Genomic DNA, 20,449 nt, shown 5'->3' with positions numbered 1-20,449 from the left:
CAAAGGGTGGAAGCTTTTAGTTAATGCTGATTAAACAAACGTCTTCTAGATTAAATGCAATAGTAGTTTAGTAGTTTTCACATATCGTCAGATAAAGGCAGCAAGATTGAGTTCTTCTGTTTGATTTAATATCTGGATCCATCCATAATTGCAGTCTCTGAGTAATTCAATTGAGATCTGCAGCTTTAGCAAATGCTTTTCCAGATTGTAAATATATTTCTGTCTTTCAATCTCATGTCTTAAGCTATGTTTCTGTAGTGACATCTATCAGAGGTCGCACACACAGGCTGCACCCACACAGGAGCAAGACTGAATGTGGAGTGAAGTGAAGTGAAGTTCTGCTAAATGAGAAGCACTCAAGCAAACACAGTTCTCTCTATTGCACTGTTGCTACCACCACTTATCAAACACACACGTGTTTCTTCAATCTAAGAATGAGAATTTACATTTGTCTGCACAATACATACTGACTGACAGCTTAGCTACCTGCATTATTGAGTGCTTAATGAACGTGGACACACTGACACATGAGTCTGACCTGGGAGGACATGCCGTGGCAGGGGTAGAGGATGGCTTTGTCGTCGTCCTCAGCGCCCTGGTCCAGGCAGTAGCCGCTAGCTTTGCTGTTCCTCACCTGGAAGACAACACAGGAAGCGCAGGTCGAAGATATTATGGTAGAAGTTAGGAAGAGACCAGAGAGAAGACGTACGGTAGACGGCAGATGCTTGAATTAACGATTGTTTTTCCCGACAGGAACAGTTTACATCACACAGACATTTTAGGAAATGTGCTTAGTTGTCTTACCGAGAGTTCGATGAGAAGATTGAGACCCCCTCCCCCTTTATTAAATACTGTGTGAAGCTACATGAACAGCTTTATCTTAAGTCTCTAGGAAGTCACTGCCCAGCCAAGTAATACTCTTATTTCTAACAGCAGTAGACACGCTTTCTGTTATTATGGCCAACGGATTCGATCTGTCGAGAAAACGAAGGCTTGATTTATGCTACAAAGGACGTGCAACAATCGTCATGCAACTAAAACAGGAAGAGGATAGCATGTTTGTGTTGTAGCTAACGGTGGGGCCGGCTGTGGCTCAGGAGGTAGAGCGGACGTCCACCGGAGCAACAATCGGAAGGTGGTTTGATCCTCGATCTTACAGTCTACATGTCAACACAGCATACTGAACCCCAAATGTCTCTGAATGTGTGTGAGTGTGTGACTGAGCCTTTAGTGGTCGCGGAAATGGCAGACGATGAAACAGCCAAAGTAACTGTGGAAAACAAAATGCAGTGTGTCCTGTGGTGTTTGTGGTGTTTTCTAGGCTCTGAAGGAAACAACAATAACACCACTGTTTGCATTTTAAACATCCTGCGATAGATAAGAAATAAAGGCAAAGCTTATTGTACATTAGCATGGCGTTGGAGATAACAAGGATTTAGCTGCTGAATAAGTACTTCCTGCCTACCGGCTGCTGTGGTTACATTTGTCACATAAGTGAATCTGAAAGTAAATCAACTGCCAATTAATTATTTGTTTAATTCCTTTGAATGTGATCTATTATTTAATTCCAGTGTGCATGTTAGAGCGCCTCCTGTCTATCAGATCCACAGTGGCTTGTTCACACAGCTAAGTCTTATATCATCTCCAAGTGATGACCTGGCCATGACAGGATATCATGCAGTGAGCAGTCCCACTCCTGTCTCACTCTCCTCCAGGCCTGCAGATGGTTGGTGTGCATTGAGCATGAGCTTTGGTTCTGTGCATATGGCTTCATTTCCAGGTTGTGACACATCTATCATGTGCTGTTGTCAGGGAAGGTTCCACTCTGCTGGTCTGGTCAGCATGGCCGAGCGGGGCGCTGATGCTCAGTGACAGATGAGACTCACTTCTGCAACACAAGGCTTGTCGACAGATCTGAAATAGTGCCACTTAAGAGGCCGCCACTCTGAGGAATGCATTTGCTGGGTGCCAGAGCCCCCAGCAGGGGAAACAAAAGGGGGGCTTTGATGAATCTAGAGGTTATTTTGATGTATTCTGACATTGCATTTCCAGAGCATATTGATTTAATACTGTTTTGCCATTGTTGAAATTGATATGATGAGAAATAGTGAATTACAGCAAACAGCGTCTGACTCGTTCAATTCTTCAACCATAATCCATAATCCTGTTTTCTTCCCCCACTGTGCTGAGTGCGCAGTGAAGCCCAAAACAATCAAGTTCAAATGGAAAACTAATAAGTGTTTAATTAAAACTCATTCTGAGGAAATTGCATCTAATCCTGTGTGGTGATGCTGTATTGCCATAGCAACGAGATACCTTTATCTTTGACTGGCTACAGTGAATTCATATTTATTTTCTTTGAAGTGGAGGGTGTGAGCCTGTCATCATGCATGACTGTTTATCTGCACATACTTTGCTTATTTGCAAAGAGTTTTGTACACACTACAACAGATATCAACTGACTGCTGACGACTGTGTTGCAGGAAAATCTTTCCCAAAAAACAGCTCACACATTCATTGTCTGTATTTATCATCTGGGGAAGAAGCTGTCTCAGTGTATGCATCCTCTTAAAACTACGGCTCTGTCATAGAATTACAGATGATAATATATCAAAGTTAACATGTATCATAGTTCCAATAATCCCGTTAGCATGTATCTCACCTCGCCGTAGGTGATGGTGTTGTTGTAGATCCGCATCTCTGGGTAGACGTGTTCAAGGTACCAGCGGAAACTCCGACATTGCAGCCTCTTCCTTAAGGCCAAGCGCTCCGAGACATCCCCAAAGTCAACCCCAGGGTTCTGTCAACAAATGGCACAACACAAAGACGGAAAGAAGCTCTTAGCCAGCGGGCACTTTACTCAGGAACCAAGTGAGCGTACTAGCTGCTGGTGAAATGGGAGATGCAAGAGTGTTGAGGTGCTGAGAGGATGCAACAAGCATTTAGTGAAGAGATGGATAGATGCACCTGTCATGTGGGACCTTTATTGTTCTTTCATTGAACATGATCTGTGCTGAGTAAATTCTAATCAGCTGCTTAATTATGAGCCCTCACGGCCCTGCCTGCCTTATGGAGGTGGCTTCCAGATTGATTGATTAGGGGAATGCCTAATAGCTGCACTGCCTGGCCATGCACACACACACACACACACACACACACACACACACACACACACACACACACACACACACACACACACACACACACACACACACACACACACACCATATCAGTATGTGCATGTACAGTGCACCGCTAACATGAGCATAAATACATATGAAAGGACTTGTCCATGATAGTCTTCCTATAGAAATTGATGTGAAACACACACACACACACACACACACACACACACACACACACACACACACACACACACACACACACACACACACACACACACACACACACACACTCACACACACACTACAGCCAGCTGCTGAACTTGCTTTTAACATCTGTTAATAACAAATTCTAGATGGAAATATGTCTAATTTCTTTTCTACCACAAAGTGACACGAACATTTTCAGCGAGATGTTGTTTGGTATTTGGCATTGGGGCTGCCCACTGTGGTGAGTCATAAAGCCTTCCCCCACAAAAGTAATTGTGCTCTCAGCGGGTACCTCACACAATAACAAGAATCTGTGATTGTGTGTATGGGCGTGTTGGGAGGGGGGAGGGGGGAGAGGGAGGGGGGTAGATGGAATAATCGTAGCGTTAGGTCTTTGTACGGTACACAAAATAACTCTGCGCCACAGGACAGCTGGGGTAATAATGTGCCGTGCCACTGTGTTTGTAATTACACTGGAGAAGTGCTGTGGTCTGATTGGCTAGTTTGTCAAAGTTGCCGCCCCTCTTCTCCTCCTCAACAGATCCTCCATTCTGCACTCACACAATGGTTACAACATTTCCCCAGATGGTACTTCCTACCTGCACTCAGTGAGTTCTCATGTAATAATGTTTGTGCCAAATTTCTAGACGACATGCAGACATGCAGGCATCAGCGCCATGCGACGGCTACACAGCCGGCTATTGTTTTGTGATGAACAGCAGTGTGTTGTTTACGTTGCGTTCAGAGGCCTGCGCTGATGGCCTTCACCAACACTCATCTCATTCTGCATGGCTGAAGGGGCAATTAGGATTCAAAATTAAACTCTTTATTAATGAAAGTAGCTGTTTATTATTTTGCAGCACATCTCAAAGACCCTTGAAAGCAATTAAACTAAATTGATGTGTATGAAAATAGACTGATTAGACATGAGGCTCCTCTCATTCACTCGGTGCACCTCTCTCATGTGTTTGGAGTGAGACTCCACTGCTTCCTCGCTCTGCCTTTTCTCTGCTGCCAGTGTGAAGGTCAAATGGGATGAAATCGGAATTTTGAATTTCTATTGACTTGTGTCTCCGGAGAACTGGGCTGCACATCTGAATAAGCAATTGAGAAGAGAGGGAGCAAAGGGAACTCAGGGTTCATTTGAGGGAATGCACTCAGACGGACAAAAACTTACGTTCATGGGTATGTTCCAGGCCATGTAGACGTGCGATTTGTATTCATCCATCCACACCTCAGCGGCCCGCAAGGCATTGCGCTTAGCGTAGTAATCTATGTCATTGTTGTAGGGCTTCTTGGTGCGCTCGATGTGAGCCACTCTGGCACACGGCAGGACTTCCATACTCCCTCCACACTGCCACACCTAGACGGCCGCAGGAAAGAGAGTCCACGGTTCAATCAAATGTGGATTCACACAGGAATTTTTAAATATACATCAACATAATAGGAATGGAGGATGAAGTGGAAACTAAAGTCCAAATGTGATGACTTCATACTCAACATCCCAACGTCAAAAACGGTCTCCCACTGAGGACTTCACTTGGACTCTAGTTTATTGTTCTGCCAATGAAATGTCTTCTTTTTCTCACGAGTCATACATGTCGGTCTGTTAGCAAAAAACAATTGCAATGTCTTTATCATATTTTGGCTAACATATGACGCTTTGTAGAACACTAATCAACAGGATCTATATGAGGATTATACTGCAGGAGTGGTTTAATGCAGGAAACACACCAAGCAGCGGCAAAGTGCGCCACGAGCTGCCATGCAATGCGGATTGCGGCCTGAGAATACCTGCAGCCAATCAGGGAACCTTTGACTCCTGTGAACTTTTGAGAAGCATCTTCCTGCCTGAAACACCTGAACATGCCTCCCGGCCGCACAAACAAGTCATTATAATTTGTGTGTTTCCGGCGTAAGACGTTTCTATGGACGTATTGACACGTAGTTAAACTAACAACTGTTGCAGTCCTCTGAAGAAGAAACATACCTTAATATCAGGCAGCACAGGGATTAAAGGATATTTCTGCTTCATTGCAATTTAGTTCTTACTTTTAAAGTTTGGGCCATTATTACTTTAATTGTTGTGCTACAACAAAGTTACTCGTGACAAGAAAGAGCTGTCAGAAAATCTGATGAATTGCAAACAAGGCAACAGTCTAGCTGGATTATCCACACCACCGTATTCTGGGGTCAAACCCAACAAAAGCAATATCCTTGCACAGGGTGTGTTCGGCCACGAATACGGAAAATGCTGAAGGTCAATGTTGACGGGTCTGTAAACAGTGATGGATGTTTGCAACCTTTTTAGCAACCTCAACACATTTCAAGATCTTACACATTTGTGAGTGCGATGTAATGTTGAGGATGAGAAGGGTCAGAACTAAGCCAAGATAAACTTCTTTGCACAGTTTAGAAAGCGTAACTTTTAACTTTCACTCAGCAGCTCTTCCATCACGTCCATCTTCTCAGTTTCAGTTCAGTTAGATATTACAGCCTTACACTTACATCTAAATGTCTCCACCCACCTTTAACCCTTTCCTAACTAGACTTATGTATATATATAAATGAATACATACAGATTGTAGAGTTAGACACTGTAAAACCCTCCTGCTCTTCCCGACCTGCCAGCTCAACGCAGATTCAGGATTTTAAAACAATCTGCAAAAGTCAAGTCCTGGTTAGAACCGGGTCAGAACTGCAATCATGACACCAATTCTATGTTTTATGTTTTGTTTTGTTTGCTTCATTAGTCCCTTTGAATGTTTTGTTGTGTGTATATTGTCATAGATGTTTGTTCTTGGTTTCTGATTATTATATGCACTGATTTTAAGATTTTAAACTTAAAACATGGAATTTGAATGATTACCTGAAACACCGATCAATGGACTAGTGTTGGAAGTTGCATTTAGGTACACACACGTGTATTGTACGTAGAACACTGCTTCTGCATGTGTCGATGTGTCTCTGTACTTGTCTCTTACACATAAATAAATTAAAATTGAAAGCAAATTTAAATACAGGGACAAAGGTCTTCCATGCATCTTTAACATGTCTGGAAGTGGATTTGCTGTAGTGCTCTGCTTTCTTATGCAGCTTACTGATTAACATTTAAGATGTATGCATGGACACACAGAAATCTGCTATTAAATATCCCAAATATACAAAACACAAAGTGCAATACACAGACATGGGAGGAGAGTGCAGCATGCACAGTGACCACTACACGGGGAACAGATCAACACAAATCCTTCGTTACAGTTTCAGTGGAGTTCATTTCTCTAACTTCTCCTTTTAGCTCGCTACGCTTTCTCGAACATGACGCTCAAGTGCTTCATGCTGAAACCAGGTGTTACCTTCTGTTATTGTCCGCTGAAGTGAGGGAGAGAATGTGTGAGAAACGGCTCTCTAAGCTTATGGCCCATAAATACAAAAGTCCTCGGAGAGTTGCCTACGACAAGCAGAAAACCCCGACACCACGAGTGCTGAGCGTGTGGCATAAAGAGTGATATATAAATCTGGGCAGTAAATATTTGTCATCTTGAAAAGCATCCATCACAGTAGAAAGTATTTATTGATTGTAGACTCAAGGATGTTGTGACACACACGTCCGACATACTCGGTGACACATGCTTGCAAAGAAATAGCAATGTCTTTTGAGTGCAGCAAAAGATTAGAATTGTAAAACTCCAAAATGACACGCTCCATTCATATACAGTATGCAAATCTGCAAATCTGCAAATCTATGTCATGCTGTGGGAAAGTGGCACAGCAGTTACAATCCCGCGCAACACCACCCGAATGCCACAGCATATGGTAATGTTCTTCTACAAACTGCAGAGCCACCACCTCCCACAGTCTCTTAATGATGATCACCACAATGCGTACCAGATGTTCTGATCCATTAACTTCTCTCTGAACCCAAAACGATGCCCCCTGCATGGTGTCGAAGGAAACTACTGCTGAAAAACTATTTTCTCAATTAAGTCTAGAGCAGGGGTGAAGAAGGTGCTGAGCTGACCATGTTTATTTAATGCCAAGCAAGTAAATACAGCTTCTTCTGCGTTAGGGCATGCTCACAACAATCATGTAGCTTTGGCCAGGCTACAACAATAACATTGAACGTATAGCAACACATGTGAATCTCAGGAGTGAGCATTTTGATCCTCCCCCCATCTGTGCAGTTCTACTTCGCCGAGAGAGAATATCAAACTGAGCATGTGGATGCAAAAGCTCAAAAGATGATTTTAAATCTTTTTAAAGTATGTTGGTCTCTCTGGTTTGTTATTAAGAAAGTGCCGTAATAACGTGTCATGAATATTTACTGTAGTTTTTAGCAAACGTTACTCAAAAAGGGAGTAAATCGTGTATTTATTGGGGACTATTTTCAGCAGTGGATTAATATATATTTGGTACTGGAGTGAGGGTTTTGTTGGCAGCAGAAAGGTGTACGACTGCCTCAAAATAAACTACTGTGCCAATATTCATGGCAATGAAAGAAGATGTCTCCCAGGGAAACAGTGCCCTTGATTCAGTTATTCAGAAGCTACTTATTAGTGATTCACTCATTTTAGGTCATTACTGATTTGTTTTTTCATATTTCCTTAGTAACTACTCTGTTTTTTTGTGTTTTTATTTTGATTACAATACCAAAATGATGACAAAATCCTCATCCAACTTTGTTACCTCGCAGTGTTGAAGCAAGTATTTGAATAGATAACAAACAGCCCAATCAACTCACCACAGTAAGCTCCTGTGGGCAGGCAAGACGTCTGAATCAGTAAGCCTTGAGCCATGTGGCAGAGTGTGCCGCTTTCATGGAAATGAGACACTATCAAACATTTACCCAAGTCCCACTTAACATAATTTACATGTTTCTCTAATGCTCAAGGGTGTATGAAAGCTTATGTTTAGTCGTACCTTAATAAAGGCATCCGTCCTCTGTAATTCTCTCTTACCCTGAAGCCCTTAATTGCCCCAGCTGTATCACTGGTCGAGTAGTTCACCGAGTCTGACCTGAGCTTAAACACCTCCATTGACTGGCTGACCCCTCATCTTTATGGCTGTTGATCCAGTGACCCTGGCCTAAAGAATCCATTAGTACTTTAGAGTAGGCTTTACCTGCTTTGCTGCTGTCCATGACGAGTGCTGCATTTCCACTTCATGGTTGGTGCATTTATGTGTGTGTAAGTGCAATACCAACTTAATGGTGAGTCTTTAAACCTTGATTCCACCCATCACCTTTTGTATTATAATACGCTCTGGGTAATGCTGTCTTTCTTTGGTTTCTTTATCCAGGTTTCCTGTTTAAAATCAATAGTGTGTGTATGTATGTGTGTGAAATGATCTCTGTGTGTGTGTTATGTGCTTGAGGAGAATTGAAAATGTGTATATGTGTAATTGCAGTTAGCAGTTTGCCCGGCACTAAAAGCGAATTGAAGATCGATATTTTGTCAACCACCATTTCCAGAAGGTCACAAACCTAATAGCTAACTGGGCTTGTGAAACAGGCTTGAGTTTTTCTGAATCACATTAAGCTTCACATCGTGTCAGTCGCAGGAAGCAACACAAAGGGTTTCTTTCAGTAATGAGGAAAATAATTATTTATATATATTATATACTTTTTCTCATGCAGCAGTTCACTGCACATTGTTACCACTGTACCTCCAGGCAGAATACTGTGTGGCTGTGATCATATCAATAAGCATCATTTCATTTAATTATATATCCCAGCATGTTGTGCAACAAGCCACATGCTAAGTTAATTGCAAGAAACTATTTAATAAGATATCCAACAAAGCAGAAAGCCTTATTATCTGTCAATTGTGGTAGCTGTAGGTGTTCGGAGATCCAGATAAAGAAAAGCTATTCCAAGAGTATTCCAGTGCTGGAAAAAGATAGCATTACTGAATAAATTGAACTGCTGTAGCTTCTTACATACTAAGCTCTGTTCACCTCTGGGGAGCAGGGCAGAGTCTGAGAGACTGTCTAGAAGCCAACTGTATGTGTTGTATCTACGCCGTTTACCTTGTGCGTTAATATCCCTCATTACAGTTAGAGAGACTGATCATGTGTGTTTGCACAATGTGTGATGCGTGACAGTGACGAGTGCAAATGCTAAAATCACATCATGTCAAGGAAGTAGTAAGTCCAAACATTTACATTAAAATAAAGTATTTTTTAAACATATGCTGCACGATTGTGGACCTGGGAGCACCTTTGAAAAAACCAATTGTAAAAACAAAACAAATATTTTTTTTATTCCTCCTTGGGAACTTCATCCTTTGATAAAATAAAGCCCAATAAAATAGTAAATCCAATCAGAGATGGCAGTTACAGGGATGTAGTGGAGCTTACAGTGTTGACAGTATTTTACATTCTATTAGGGTTTATGACTCTCTCCTGAAAGTCGCTGAGATTAACATCAGTCCACTGCATTTGCATCTACATGGTCACTGCATGGTATCTGCATGGTCTCTGCATGGTCACTGCATGGTATCTGCATGGTCTCTGCATGGTCACTGCATGGTATCTGCATGGTATCTGCATGGTCACTACATGGTCTCTGCATGGTCACTACATGGTCTCTGCATGGTCACTACATGGTCTCTGCATGGTCTCTACATGGTCTCTGCATGGTCACTACATGGCCACTGCATGGTCACTACATGGTCTCTGCATGGTCACTACATGGTCTCCGCATGGTCACTACATGGTCTCTACATGGTCTCTGCATGGTCACTACATGGTCTCTGCATGGTCTCCGCATGGTCACTACATGGTCACTACATGGTCTCTGCATGGTCTCTGCATGGTCTCTGCATGGTCTCTGCATGGTCACTACATGGTCTCTGCATGGTCACTACATGGTCTCTGCATGGTCTCTGCATGGTCACTACATGGTCTCTGCATGGTCACTACATGGTCACTGCATGGTCACTACATGGTCACTACATGGTCACTGCATGGTCACTACATGGTCACTGCATGATCTCTGCATGGTCTCTGCATGGTCACTACATGGTCACTGCATGGTCACTACATGGTCACTACATGGTCACTGCATGGTCACTACATGGTCACTGCATGATCTCTGCATGGTCTCTGCATGGTCACTACATGGTCACTACATGGTCACTACATGGTCACTGCATGGTCACTACATGGTCACTGCATGGTCACTACATGTTCACTACATGGTCACTGCATGGTCTCTGCATGGTCTCTGCATGGTCACTACATGGTCTCTGCATGGTCACTACATGGTCACTGCATGGTCTCTGCATGGCCACTACATGGTCTCTGCATGGTCACTACATGGTCTCTGCATGGTCTCTGCATGGTCACTACATGATCTCTGCATGGTCTCTGCATGGTCACTACATGGTCTCTGCATGGTCACTACATGGTCACTGCATGGTCACTACATGGTCTCTGCATGGTCTCTGCATGGTCTCTGCATGGTCACTACATGGTCACTGCATGGTCTCTGCATGGCCACTACATGGTCTCTGCATGGTCACTACATGGTCTCTGCATGGCCACTACATGGTCTCTGCATGGTCACTACATGGTCTCTGCATGGTCACTACATGATCTCTGCATGGTCTCTGCATGGTCACTACATGGTCTCTGCATGGTCACTACATGGTCTCTGCATGGTCACTACATGGTCTCTGCATGGTCTCTGCATGGTCTCTGCATGGTCTCTGCATGGTCACTACATGGTCTCTGCATGGTCTCTGCATGGTCACTACATGATCTCCGCATGGTCTCTGCATGGTCACTACATGGTCACTACATGGTCACTGCATGGTCACTACATGGTCACTGCATGGTCACTACATGTTCACTACATGGTCACTGCATGGTCTCTGCATGGTCTCTGCATGGTCACTACATGGTCTCTGCATGGTCACTACATGGTCACTGCATGGTCTCTGCATGGTCACTACATGGTCTCTGCATGGTCACTACATGGTCTCTGCATGGTCTCTGCATGGTCTCTGCATGGTCTCTGCATGGTCACTACATGGTCACTGCATGGTCACTACATGGTCACTACATGGTCTCTGCATGGTCTCTGCATGGTCTCTGCATGGTCACTACATAGTCACTACATGGTCTCTGCATGGTCACTGCATGGTCACTGCATGGTCACTACATGGTCACTACATGGTCACTACATGGTCTCTGCATGGTCTCTGCATGGTCACTGCATGGTCACTGCATGGTCACTACATGGTCACTACATGGTCACTACATGGTCACTGCATGGTCACTACATGGTCACTACATGGTCACTACATGGTCTCTGCATGGTCACTACATGGTCACTACATGGTCTCTGCATGGTCACTACATGGTCACTACATGGTCTCTGCATGGTCACTACATGGTCTCTGCATGGTCACTACATGGTCACTACATGGTCTCTGCATGGTCACTACATGGTCACTACATGGTCTCTGCATGGTCACTGCATGGTCACTGCATGGTCACTACATGGTCACTACATGGTCTCTGCATGGTCACTACATGGTCACTACATGGTCTCTGCATGGTCTCTGCATGTTTTTTTATGCGGTAATAGGAACTGAGTTCTTCCTCCACCTCTGGATGCAGGCCTGGCAGGGCTTCTCAGCTGCTTGACATGCCAATAGTGTATCATTTGTACATAGTTCATTGTCGTAGACTTGGCGTATGCAACGTACACTATTTATAGGGCTGCACCATCTCCCCACAGTGTATCTGACAGCTTCCCTGTACTGTACATGTGGAATGTGGAACAGAGTGGAAAGAGAACATCTGGTTACATTGTAACCTTTATTCTCTCAGTTAAGAGACTATCTGGTAATGTGAAAAGCTAATCACAAACCACTAACTATTCAACATGGAGTGAAGATGGGGGCTGACGTAAATGTATTCTTTGATTTAATAGCAAATAACCTGGAACAAGACCTCTGCATGGAGTCAACTCTGCCTTCAAGGATCATCAGTGCTGATGTGATCCCGTTCAACTTGTGAGAGAATCACCAATCTGATGATTTTGAGAAGTAAAAAAGGATAGCAGATTGCTGGCTCCCACAGTGTGACTTACATTGCAGCACTGCTCATGACTGCAGACTGTATCTTCATAACTTGGGCTGCAAAGCATAACAAAACAAACTAGACCAAATGTCTGATTTGTGGTTTTCCCTTTGACATAAAAGACATAATAAGGATGTTGTGTTTACGTTGTAAAACGTACTGACGTCATGCTGAGAGCACCTCTGCTAATGACAAGGGCTCACTTTATGTTGTTTTATTGTATTGAACTATAGGTGGATTAATTAATCTGAGTTGTTCTATTCTCAATCCACCCATCGACTATCAGTCGACGAAATTCCGGTGTAGCCAGCTGATATCTGGGCCAACACTTCCTCCAATGCACCAGTCATTGTTTAGAGTCCGATTAGCAAGTTCAGGCACGAGAATGGAGGTAAAAGAAGACGTCCGCGCTGTATTGTTTCACAAGAAGCCAATTTATAAGCACATTTAAAGATAATAAAAGGCTAAATCGTCTCCAACGGTGCTGAGATTCAATTTTGCCAAATGCATTCGCCCTCTTTTGCTCTCCACATGAACTGTTTAACTGCATCCAACCAAAGCCCTCCGACGCGATAGTTCAGTACTACTAGACTACAAGCAGAAACCAGAATGCTTCCGACACCAACATCTTGTCCTGTTGCCTGCAGATTCTTAACATAACTTCCATAACTTACTGATAACATTGGAAACCTTGTTATTAAATAAATTAACAAAAACAAAAAAGTAATTCTTCAAACACATTTAATACGAACATGAAAATAGTTCAATAAGATGCTATTGTACAGGTGAAACAGAGCTTCAGAAAAGGGTGAAGACATGCTGCAGTTGTGCCTTTAAATGTTTTAATATATTCAAATCTAAATACCAAATAAGATGATTTAATCTTTTACCTCTTTACACAGGACATCAGGACTGTATTTGATACATTTGGCACTGACCCATCATAAAATTGCAGCCTGCATCATTAAGAGGAAACACTTAACAAAGCACTTTGATGTAACAGTAATGTAATTGCTAATTTGATTTAATTGTCTCTGTACATGCAGTTAGTTAATTGCAGCTGGACCATTTGCGTGAGCTCTACATAAGCATAAGCTCTACGGGGCAGCAGAAAACATCAGCCATAAAAAGCATAAAAGCTATTAACAGCAGTAAACAGGTTTCCATAAGCGCCATTACACAATACAATCAATAAACTGGGAAAATGTAGCACGCAGAGGTTTATGACGGGCGTTTTCATGGCAATATTTACATGTGGGTGAAGAATACACTGAACCAGCGTTTACTCCGTCATGGGCATAAAAACTGTCCGTTAAAACTGGATAATAATTCAAACAATAACAATCATCAGTGTGTCCAGATAGGAATTACTTTGCAAGGGATTGAATCAACCTTTTAACAGTCAGAACTCAAACGGAAACATTGCTGTTCATTCAAATTCCAAATACTGGACAGTGCTGCCGACGGCTGACAACACCAAACAAAGAGAGATGGAAATATTAGTGAGAGTCAATGAAACTCTGCATGTCTTGTTGTCCCTTTGTGTGTTTGTGTCATGCACTTAACCGCTTCTCTTGACGCGTGGACATTAGCATGTACTGTGTACCTTTTGTATGAAGTGTTTTATATGTTATTGTGTGCATGTGATCGAAATGTGCACGGCGTATGACTTTGCTGCCTTCTTGGCCAGATTGCCATTGTAAAAAAATATGTTTTTGGTTTTATCTGGTTTAATAAATACAAAGAAATCAGATATTCGTGCTATTTATTTATGTATTTATTCCAGGCCTTTGACCAGACATATAAATAGGTCCCCAGCTCATCAACCCTGAAGGCAAAACAGCTGTTTCTGACACACTTGAAGGGTTAGGGTTAATAATAAAGTTAAGAGTGAATCCTACAACATCTGCTACATCACAGAGAGGTGTGAGATCCGATAATCCTTTAAATATATAACAGCACACATTTTCACATAGTTTTATATAGCGACAGAAATAGTTTTGTTTACAACGAGGACAGCCTCCTTTCTGTTCTTCTATTAATCATTATTTGAAGTGTGTGTGAATGTCGGATTGTTGGTTATAAGTTACCAAAGTAGTGTGACGCAGCCGACAGGACGTGAGAAAGGTCTGGAGGTGAAGGTTTCAGGTGCTGTTTGACAATGTGACGAGCGCTTCTGTGGAAAATAGCTCCTGATTGTTATTCCCACCAGTGAAACTTTACTGGAACTGAAAGCAGGATATTAGCAATTAGGCTTTTTCTTCGTCAGTGGTCAAAATGGAAAATAGTGCAGATGAGACGGGTGAGTAGCTAAGAACCCAGAGGTGATGAAAGGGAGTGCTGAGGTCATGCAGAATTATTATAATGCCTCTTCTTGCCACATAGCTGACATATTTGACAGATAGGGAGAACATTTACCCTGCAGCAACAAACACAGGCCCCCAGGTTGTGTAGCAGGAGCCTGGGGTCAACCTGAGTTCATCTTTCTCCACTATTCTGTGGGCATGACTGAAACGGCTTCGCCACAAAAGCGATTTTTTCCCACCTTGTCTCGCTCGACTGTGCTGTGATTGGCTAGTACTCGTTGCCTCGATGCGTCCTTGTGATCGGATGCTATGCTTCATCCACACACTGACTCTTGTCACATTATAGGAAAGTACGTTTCTGTAGCCTCATAATCAGTCTTTATCCCTGATTCATAGGTTTTTGTAGTGTGCTGATGGCTTTATTTCAAGGCTTTATAATCAGTCGATAGCAATGTGCTTTCTTACGCTGTGACAAGAGTGTGTGGATGAAGCATTAAGTTGTTAAATTTACTCATTTATCGGCTGACTAGCAAATGCCTCCATGCTGTGGGCGGCTGTGGCTCAGGAGGTCGTCCAGGAGTCAAAGAGTCTGTGTTTCGATCCCCAGCCCCTGCAGTCAGCATGTCGAAGTGTCCCTGGGCAAAATACTGAACCCCAATTTGCTGTGTGTGTGTGTGTGTGAATGGTTATCACTGCTGAATGTGCATGGGGTAGTCTGAATGTGTGTGTGAATGTGTTGTAAAGTGCTTTGAGTGATATATGCAAGAGTGCTATATAACTGCAGTTAACATGCGACACTGGTTACAGAACATGAGCTGAACATCGTTGTCACGCATCTGGCAAAAGGAATGAGCTTAATGCGCTACTGTGACAATGAGTGTGTGGCGGAAGCATTAAGGTGTTCAATTTGACTTATTTAGCGGCTGGCTAGTTAGCTAGTTACAGAAAACGAGCAGAGTAAAGTTGTCACTCATAATTGCAGATAGCATCCAATCACGCGCCGAGACAACGAGTACTCGCCAATCAACCAAGTGTACGGCGGGACCGGGCAGCACACACGAACGAGCCACGAGCAGATACCATACAGAACGGAACTTTACTTATTCTGGTGAAACACTTTGAGAACTATTCACAATTTAACAAAAGAAGAAGACTCTTTATTGTAGGTGTCATATCGCAGAGTGAAATGTCGCAGCAGCTCTGGTTCACTGGGGTTCATTCATTGACTGCCAATCTACCTGCCTGCTTGAAGTTTTCTTCACAAAACATCATAAAAACACATTCATTTCTCCTGCCATTTGTTCCTCTCCATATGGAGCAGAAGATAATTACTACTGTGTCATTACTGCACTGTTGGAGCAACGCCGGGAATTCACTTTATATAACTCTTCACTTTCAAACAGCTTCAGTTATTTAGTATTCCTCTCAGCTACTGTGGTGTCTTGTGATTATGGAAACTTTAGGCAACTCTAAGTGCAACTCTAAAAACATTATAAATAATGTCACCGTAAAGAAAATAAATCTAAATATTCAACGGGATCGTTTTGCAGGAAAGTGACATTTCAAAACCTGAACGGATGATCTTCCTGAAGTGTGGCTGCTGCATTCAAAATTGATTGTGCACATGCATTAATCCAGCAGCTCTCAGTCCTGCTGCTTGAGTACACATGCTGTCCTATCAGCTTCTAAAGAACATTCATCTGAAATCCCAGGTTTAAAGTTGGTGCCTGGCTAAACGGCAAGGAAACCAGATGAACTGCTAAACTTGAAGATGAAGATTGAGAGCCACTGCATTATCAATACCAAACAGCGGATGACACAAATATGAGAATGCAGTGTGATTGTTTTCATGTCCACAATCTGAATGTGAAGCTTAATTTGTACGAAAGCCATCTGAGAAGGAACGTCTTAACGAGTACTGGAAACCAAAGGAGCGGATGGAGACCGAAGTGACGTCTCACTCTGAGGGTTTATTAGATCTCGATCAAGGAGAATAGATGATGAACAAAACCAGCGAACACAGAGAAGCAGTCACATCGTACGCCACCATTCATTCTGGAGAACAGACACTTTGTCTGCACGTTAATCCTAAACAAGGCCTTCCATCAATTGTTTACCTAAAGATGGATCACATAGATGGCTCCTCGAATCCTAGTCAACACATTGTGAGTGAGAGCGTCACAGCAGCTCCCTGACGCACCCAGTCTGAATACACTGCGCCTGCATCCTTATCTTCACAGCTGGGGTTTGTTGTGTCCCAGGGTCAGCTCAGGATTGTTCTGGGAACAGCCCGACCTGAGGAGGAACATTCTGTGGGCTGACCTTTGACCTAAAGACGATTTGTATGTGCTCTGCCATAAGAAACAGTCACATCTCCAAACATGTACCTGCATTAGGGTTTGAGCATATCGACATGTGTGTACTAACAACAGTTATGGAAACTGGTCCAGCTGATCCAAAATTTCTTAACACAATCCACAGACCTGCTTTATCCACTTGAGATAACGAGTTAAGTGCGCTCGGTTTCATCTGAGGAACATCACATGTTCCTGTTTTTAATTGAAATGCTCTCCACTCTGCAATCTCTGTACCCAAGGGATGTCGTTTTGCAGGATAATATCCCAATAGATCTACTCTCATCGTTTGTTAAGGTTACGGGAAGAGAGACATTAAGACATTGCACCAAAAATCATGTAAAAGAAAGATATTTAATGGGGTACAGTGGACGTAATCGGAGTTCCCTGTGATGTGTTGAACCATCCTGTGCCAGCAAAACTGTTCACACACACACACACAGAGAATCAGAATACATCAAAACAATCACGGAGCTCAGCTCTTTCCTGATTTATAATCAGCTCTGGTGTCATTATCTATGCAATATTTATTCACACAGACAATGATTTCAGTTCTGAAAGCTGTGAATATCACATGGTAGCAGGTCAATTTTCAAATGTGTTGCGTGAGTGAGAAAAACATAAACAGAGAATACAGAGGTATCATTATAATGTGGAGGACTACAAACAGCCTGATTTATTAACTGAAATATATCCCTCTGCATAAATTACTCTTCAAACTGGAATTTCAGTGCATTTATTTTGTGAATTATAACTTAAAGAAGATCATTTATGACTTATGGACCATCAGCAAAGGAGGAAATGCAACATTGACAGGTTTCTGGCACCGCTTACAGTGGTCTTTAATTACCATAAATAATTCATTCACATATTGCACTGCAGTCACATATTTGTTTTCTTGCAGAGAGTTAGGTGAGAGGATTGATACCACGCTCATGTCTTTAGGCTACGCTAAATGTGAAGCTACATCCAGCGGGGAAACTAAGAGGTAACTAAATCTGCCTACCAGCACATCTAAAGCTCATTATTAAGATTGCATATCCTATCCCAGGACACAGAGGGATGTTTGGACACATCTGTTTTGGCATGGATCAACACATATTTGTAGTTAGTGAGCTTTAGAGGTGCTGCTAGGCAGATTAGTTTCACCTTTGGAGAGGCTTGCTGTTTTCAGTCTTGGCTAAGCTAACTCGCCACAGGTGCTAGCTACATATATAGCGTACAGAAACGATAGAGGTATTGAATAGGAGAAAATAAGGATATTTCCTATTCTATTCTTTTTGATTCCCATCCCAGATTCCACTGAGTGCTCTGGTTTTTTAAAACATTTATACACCGCCTGTTGTTTTTAATTTCCCGCGGACATTTTCCCCTGTTAGTTCATATCTCACACTGGACAGAATCGCTGCCATGCTAGCCTCCCCCCCATCCCTTTTTATCAAGTCTTGCATAATGATGAGTGATGTTTCAAAGCGTCGGGAACTGAACGCTCCCTCCTCCATTGAGAGGCTGGATATGAGCCACTCCCCATGGCCCATCACTTCATTGCATGCCTTCTATTCCTGCCTCTCCTCATACGTCCATAAAACGGAGGATGCTGATGGAGAGATACGTAGATGCAGAGGCCCTTTTAACTGTGCCTGTCAAAAGCAAATTTCATCCAGTTCCTGCCCTTCGTCTTTGATATGCCCGCCGATTCACTGGTGCGACCAAATCAGTGCGTGCTCGTACTCTTCAAATACTTGTCAGATCAAGATTTCAACCTGAGTCTGAGACATCTAACAGATAACAGATACGTGTTATGTTCAGATAATGAACGAGCCGATCTGCGCTTGTTAAGCGTTACTGTATTTCCTGGTGATGGTCCTGTCCACAGAGAGAGCTTTTGATGCTTCTCTATTTAATTCAATTGTATCAAAAAGGAGGAAGTGAAATGCACGATCCATCTGAAATGATCTTAATTACCTTGTCAAAATGTGCTCAAGTTAAGGTGGGAGTATCCGCAGTCACTCTTGAAAGAGGTTTTTAATGAAGTTTATGATTCACATGGATAATAGACAAGCTGACAAGGTCTGTCTAATTACTTATCCCTATGGCCCTGAACACCAAAGCAGCAGCTCTCTGACGTATGCTGAAGCTCAGGAAGCCATGTCATATTTCCAAAGTCATTACAAGAAGAGGAGTATATACTCCATGTCACCGTCAAACGACAAACATGAAGAATACTTTCCAAACACACAATCCGTTGAGTTGGATATAGCCTGGATCAGCAAGACCTGCAGTAAAAACATTATCTAAGCAGGGATGCACAGATGCATGCATGAAAATCATGATCATTCTTTAAAATGTCAGCTGATTGAATGCAAACCCTATGGTAAATTCCACAACAAGGCAAAGCATATGCAGAGCTGCTTCACTTCGCCATATGTCGCAGTAAGTCCTTCAATAGCCGCCATCATTCCTCTGAGACACGACCTCATCTCGGTCTTGTACACGCAGCTTTTACAGCTGCATCTATTCTCACTTGTCTCTCCTGCCTGAGACGGATGCAGGCTGGAACATACAGTGATGAACCATGGAGTAAGTAAACCTGAGTCCATTAAGCCCGAACGGATTGATTCAGCCACTAAATAATGCATTGAAAAAGACAAATGCCCAATCAATATCCAATGCTATTGTTTGCAAGCTGTGTTGATAGAGAGCGGATGGTTCCTCCCATGTTGCCGCTCTACTGTGTTGTGAGAGAATGAAGCAGTCATGTACCAGGGATGGGACGAGCAAACAGAGCCGGGCTGTTGTTAAGACTACCTACTGCAAGTCAAGATAAAACACAGTCGAGACAAAAGCAACACCGAGTCTAGAGCTGCAGCGATTAGTTGACTCGTCGATGAAAAAATAATGGGCGTCGATTTTGATAATCCATCCATCGTCTACCGCTTATCCGGGGTCGGGTCGCGGGGGCAGCAGCTCCAGTAAGGAACCCCAGACTTCCCTTCTCCGGGCCACATCCTCCAGCTCCGACTGGGGGATCCCGAGGCGTTCCCAGTGAGGAGATATAATCTCTCCACCGAGTCCTGGGTCTTCCCCGGGGTCTCCTCCCAGCTGGACGTGCCTGGAACACCTCCCTAGGGAGGCGCCCAGGTGGCTCCTTACTAGATGAACCACCTCAACTGGATACTTTCAACGCAAAGCAGCAGCGGCTCTACTCCGAGTCTCTCCTGATGGCTGAGCTTCTCACCCTATCTCTAAGGGAGAACTGAGAAAACACAGTTCGGTCGCTTGTACCCGTGATCTCGTTCTTATTTTGATAATCAATTATTGTTAAAGTCAGAAAAAGCTGTTTGTCTCAAATATGGAGATTTCTTGT

The 20,449-nt window shown here is 43.0% G+C and overlaps 1 protein-coding gene across 1 annotated transcript in view; it reads right to left on the bottom strand.

Moving 5' to 3' along the window:
* Nucleotides 1-20,449, bottom strand: part of galnt9 (polypeptide N-acetylgalactosaminyltransferase 9) — an 82,300-nt gene that overhangs the window by 6,124 nt on the left and 55,727 nt on the right. Inside the window, exons 7-9 of the mRNA XM_029440743.1 lie at nt 4,510-4,695; nt 2,663-2,800; nt 539-634 (exon numbers count right to left, since the gene is read on the bottom strand). Of these exons, the coding sequence (XP_029296603.1) occupies nt 539-634; nt 2,663-2,800; nt 4,510-4,695 (420 nt within the window). The remainder of the gene's footprint in view (nt 1-538; nt 635-2,662; nt 2,801-4,509; nt 4,696-20,449) is intronic.

Source organism: Cottoperca gobio, chromosome 9, assembly GCF_900634415.1.
Source record: "Cottoperca gobio chromosome 9, fCotGob3.1, whole genome shotgun sequence".
NCBI lineage: Eukaryota > Metazoa > Chordata > Actinopteri > Perciformes > Bovichtidae > Cottoperca > Cottoperca gobio.
Note: the sequence above shows the minus strand (reverse complement) of the source record. Positions and strands in the feature narration are given on the sequence as shown.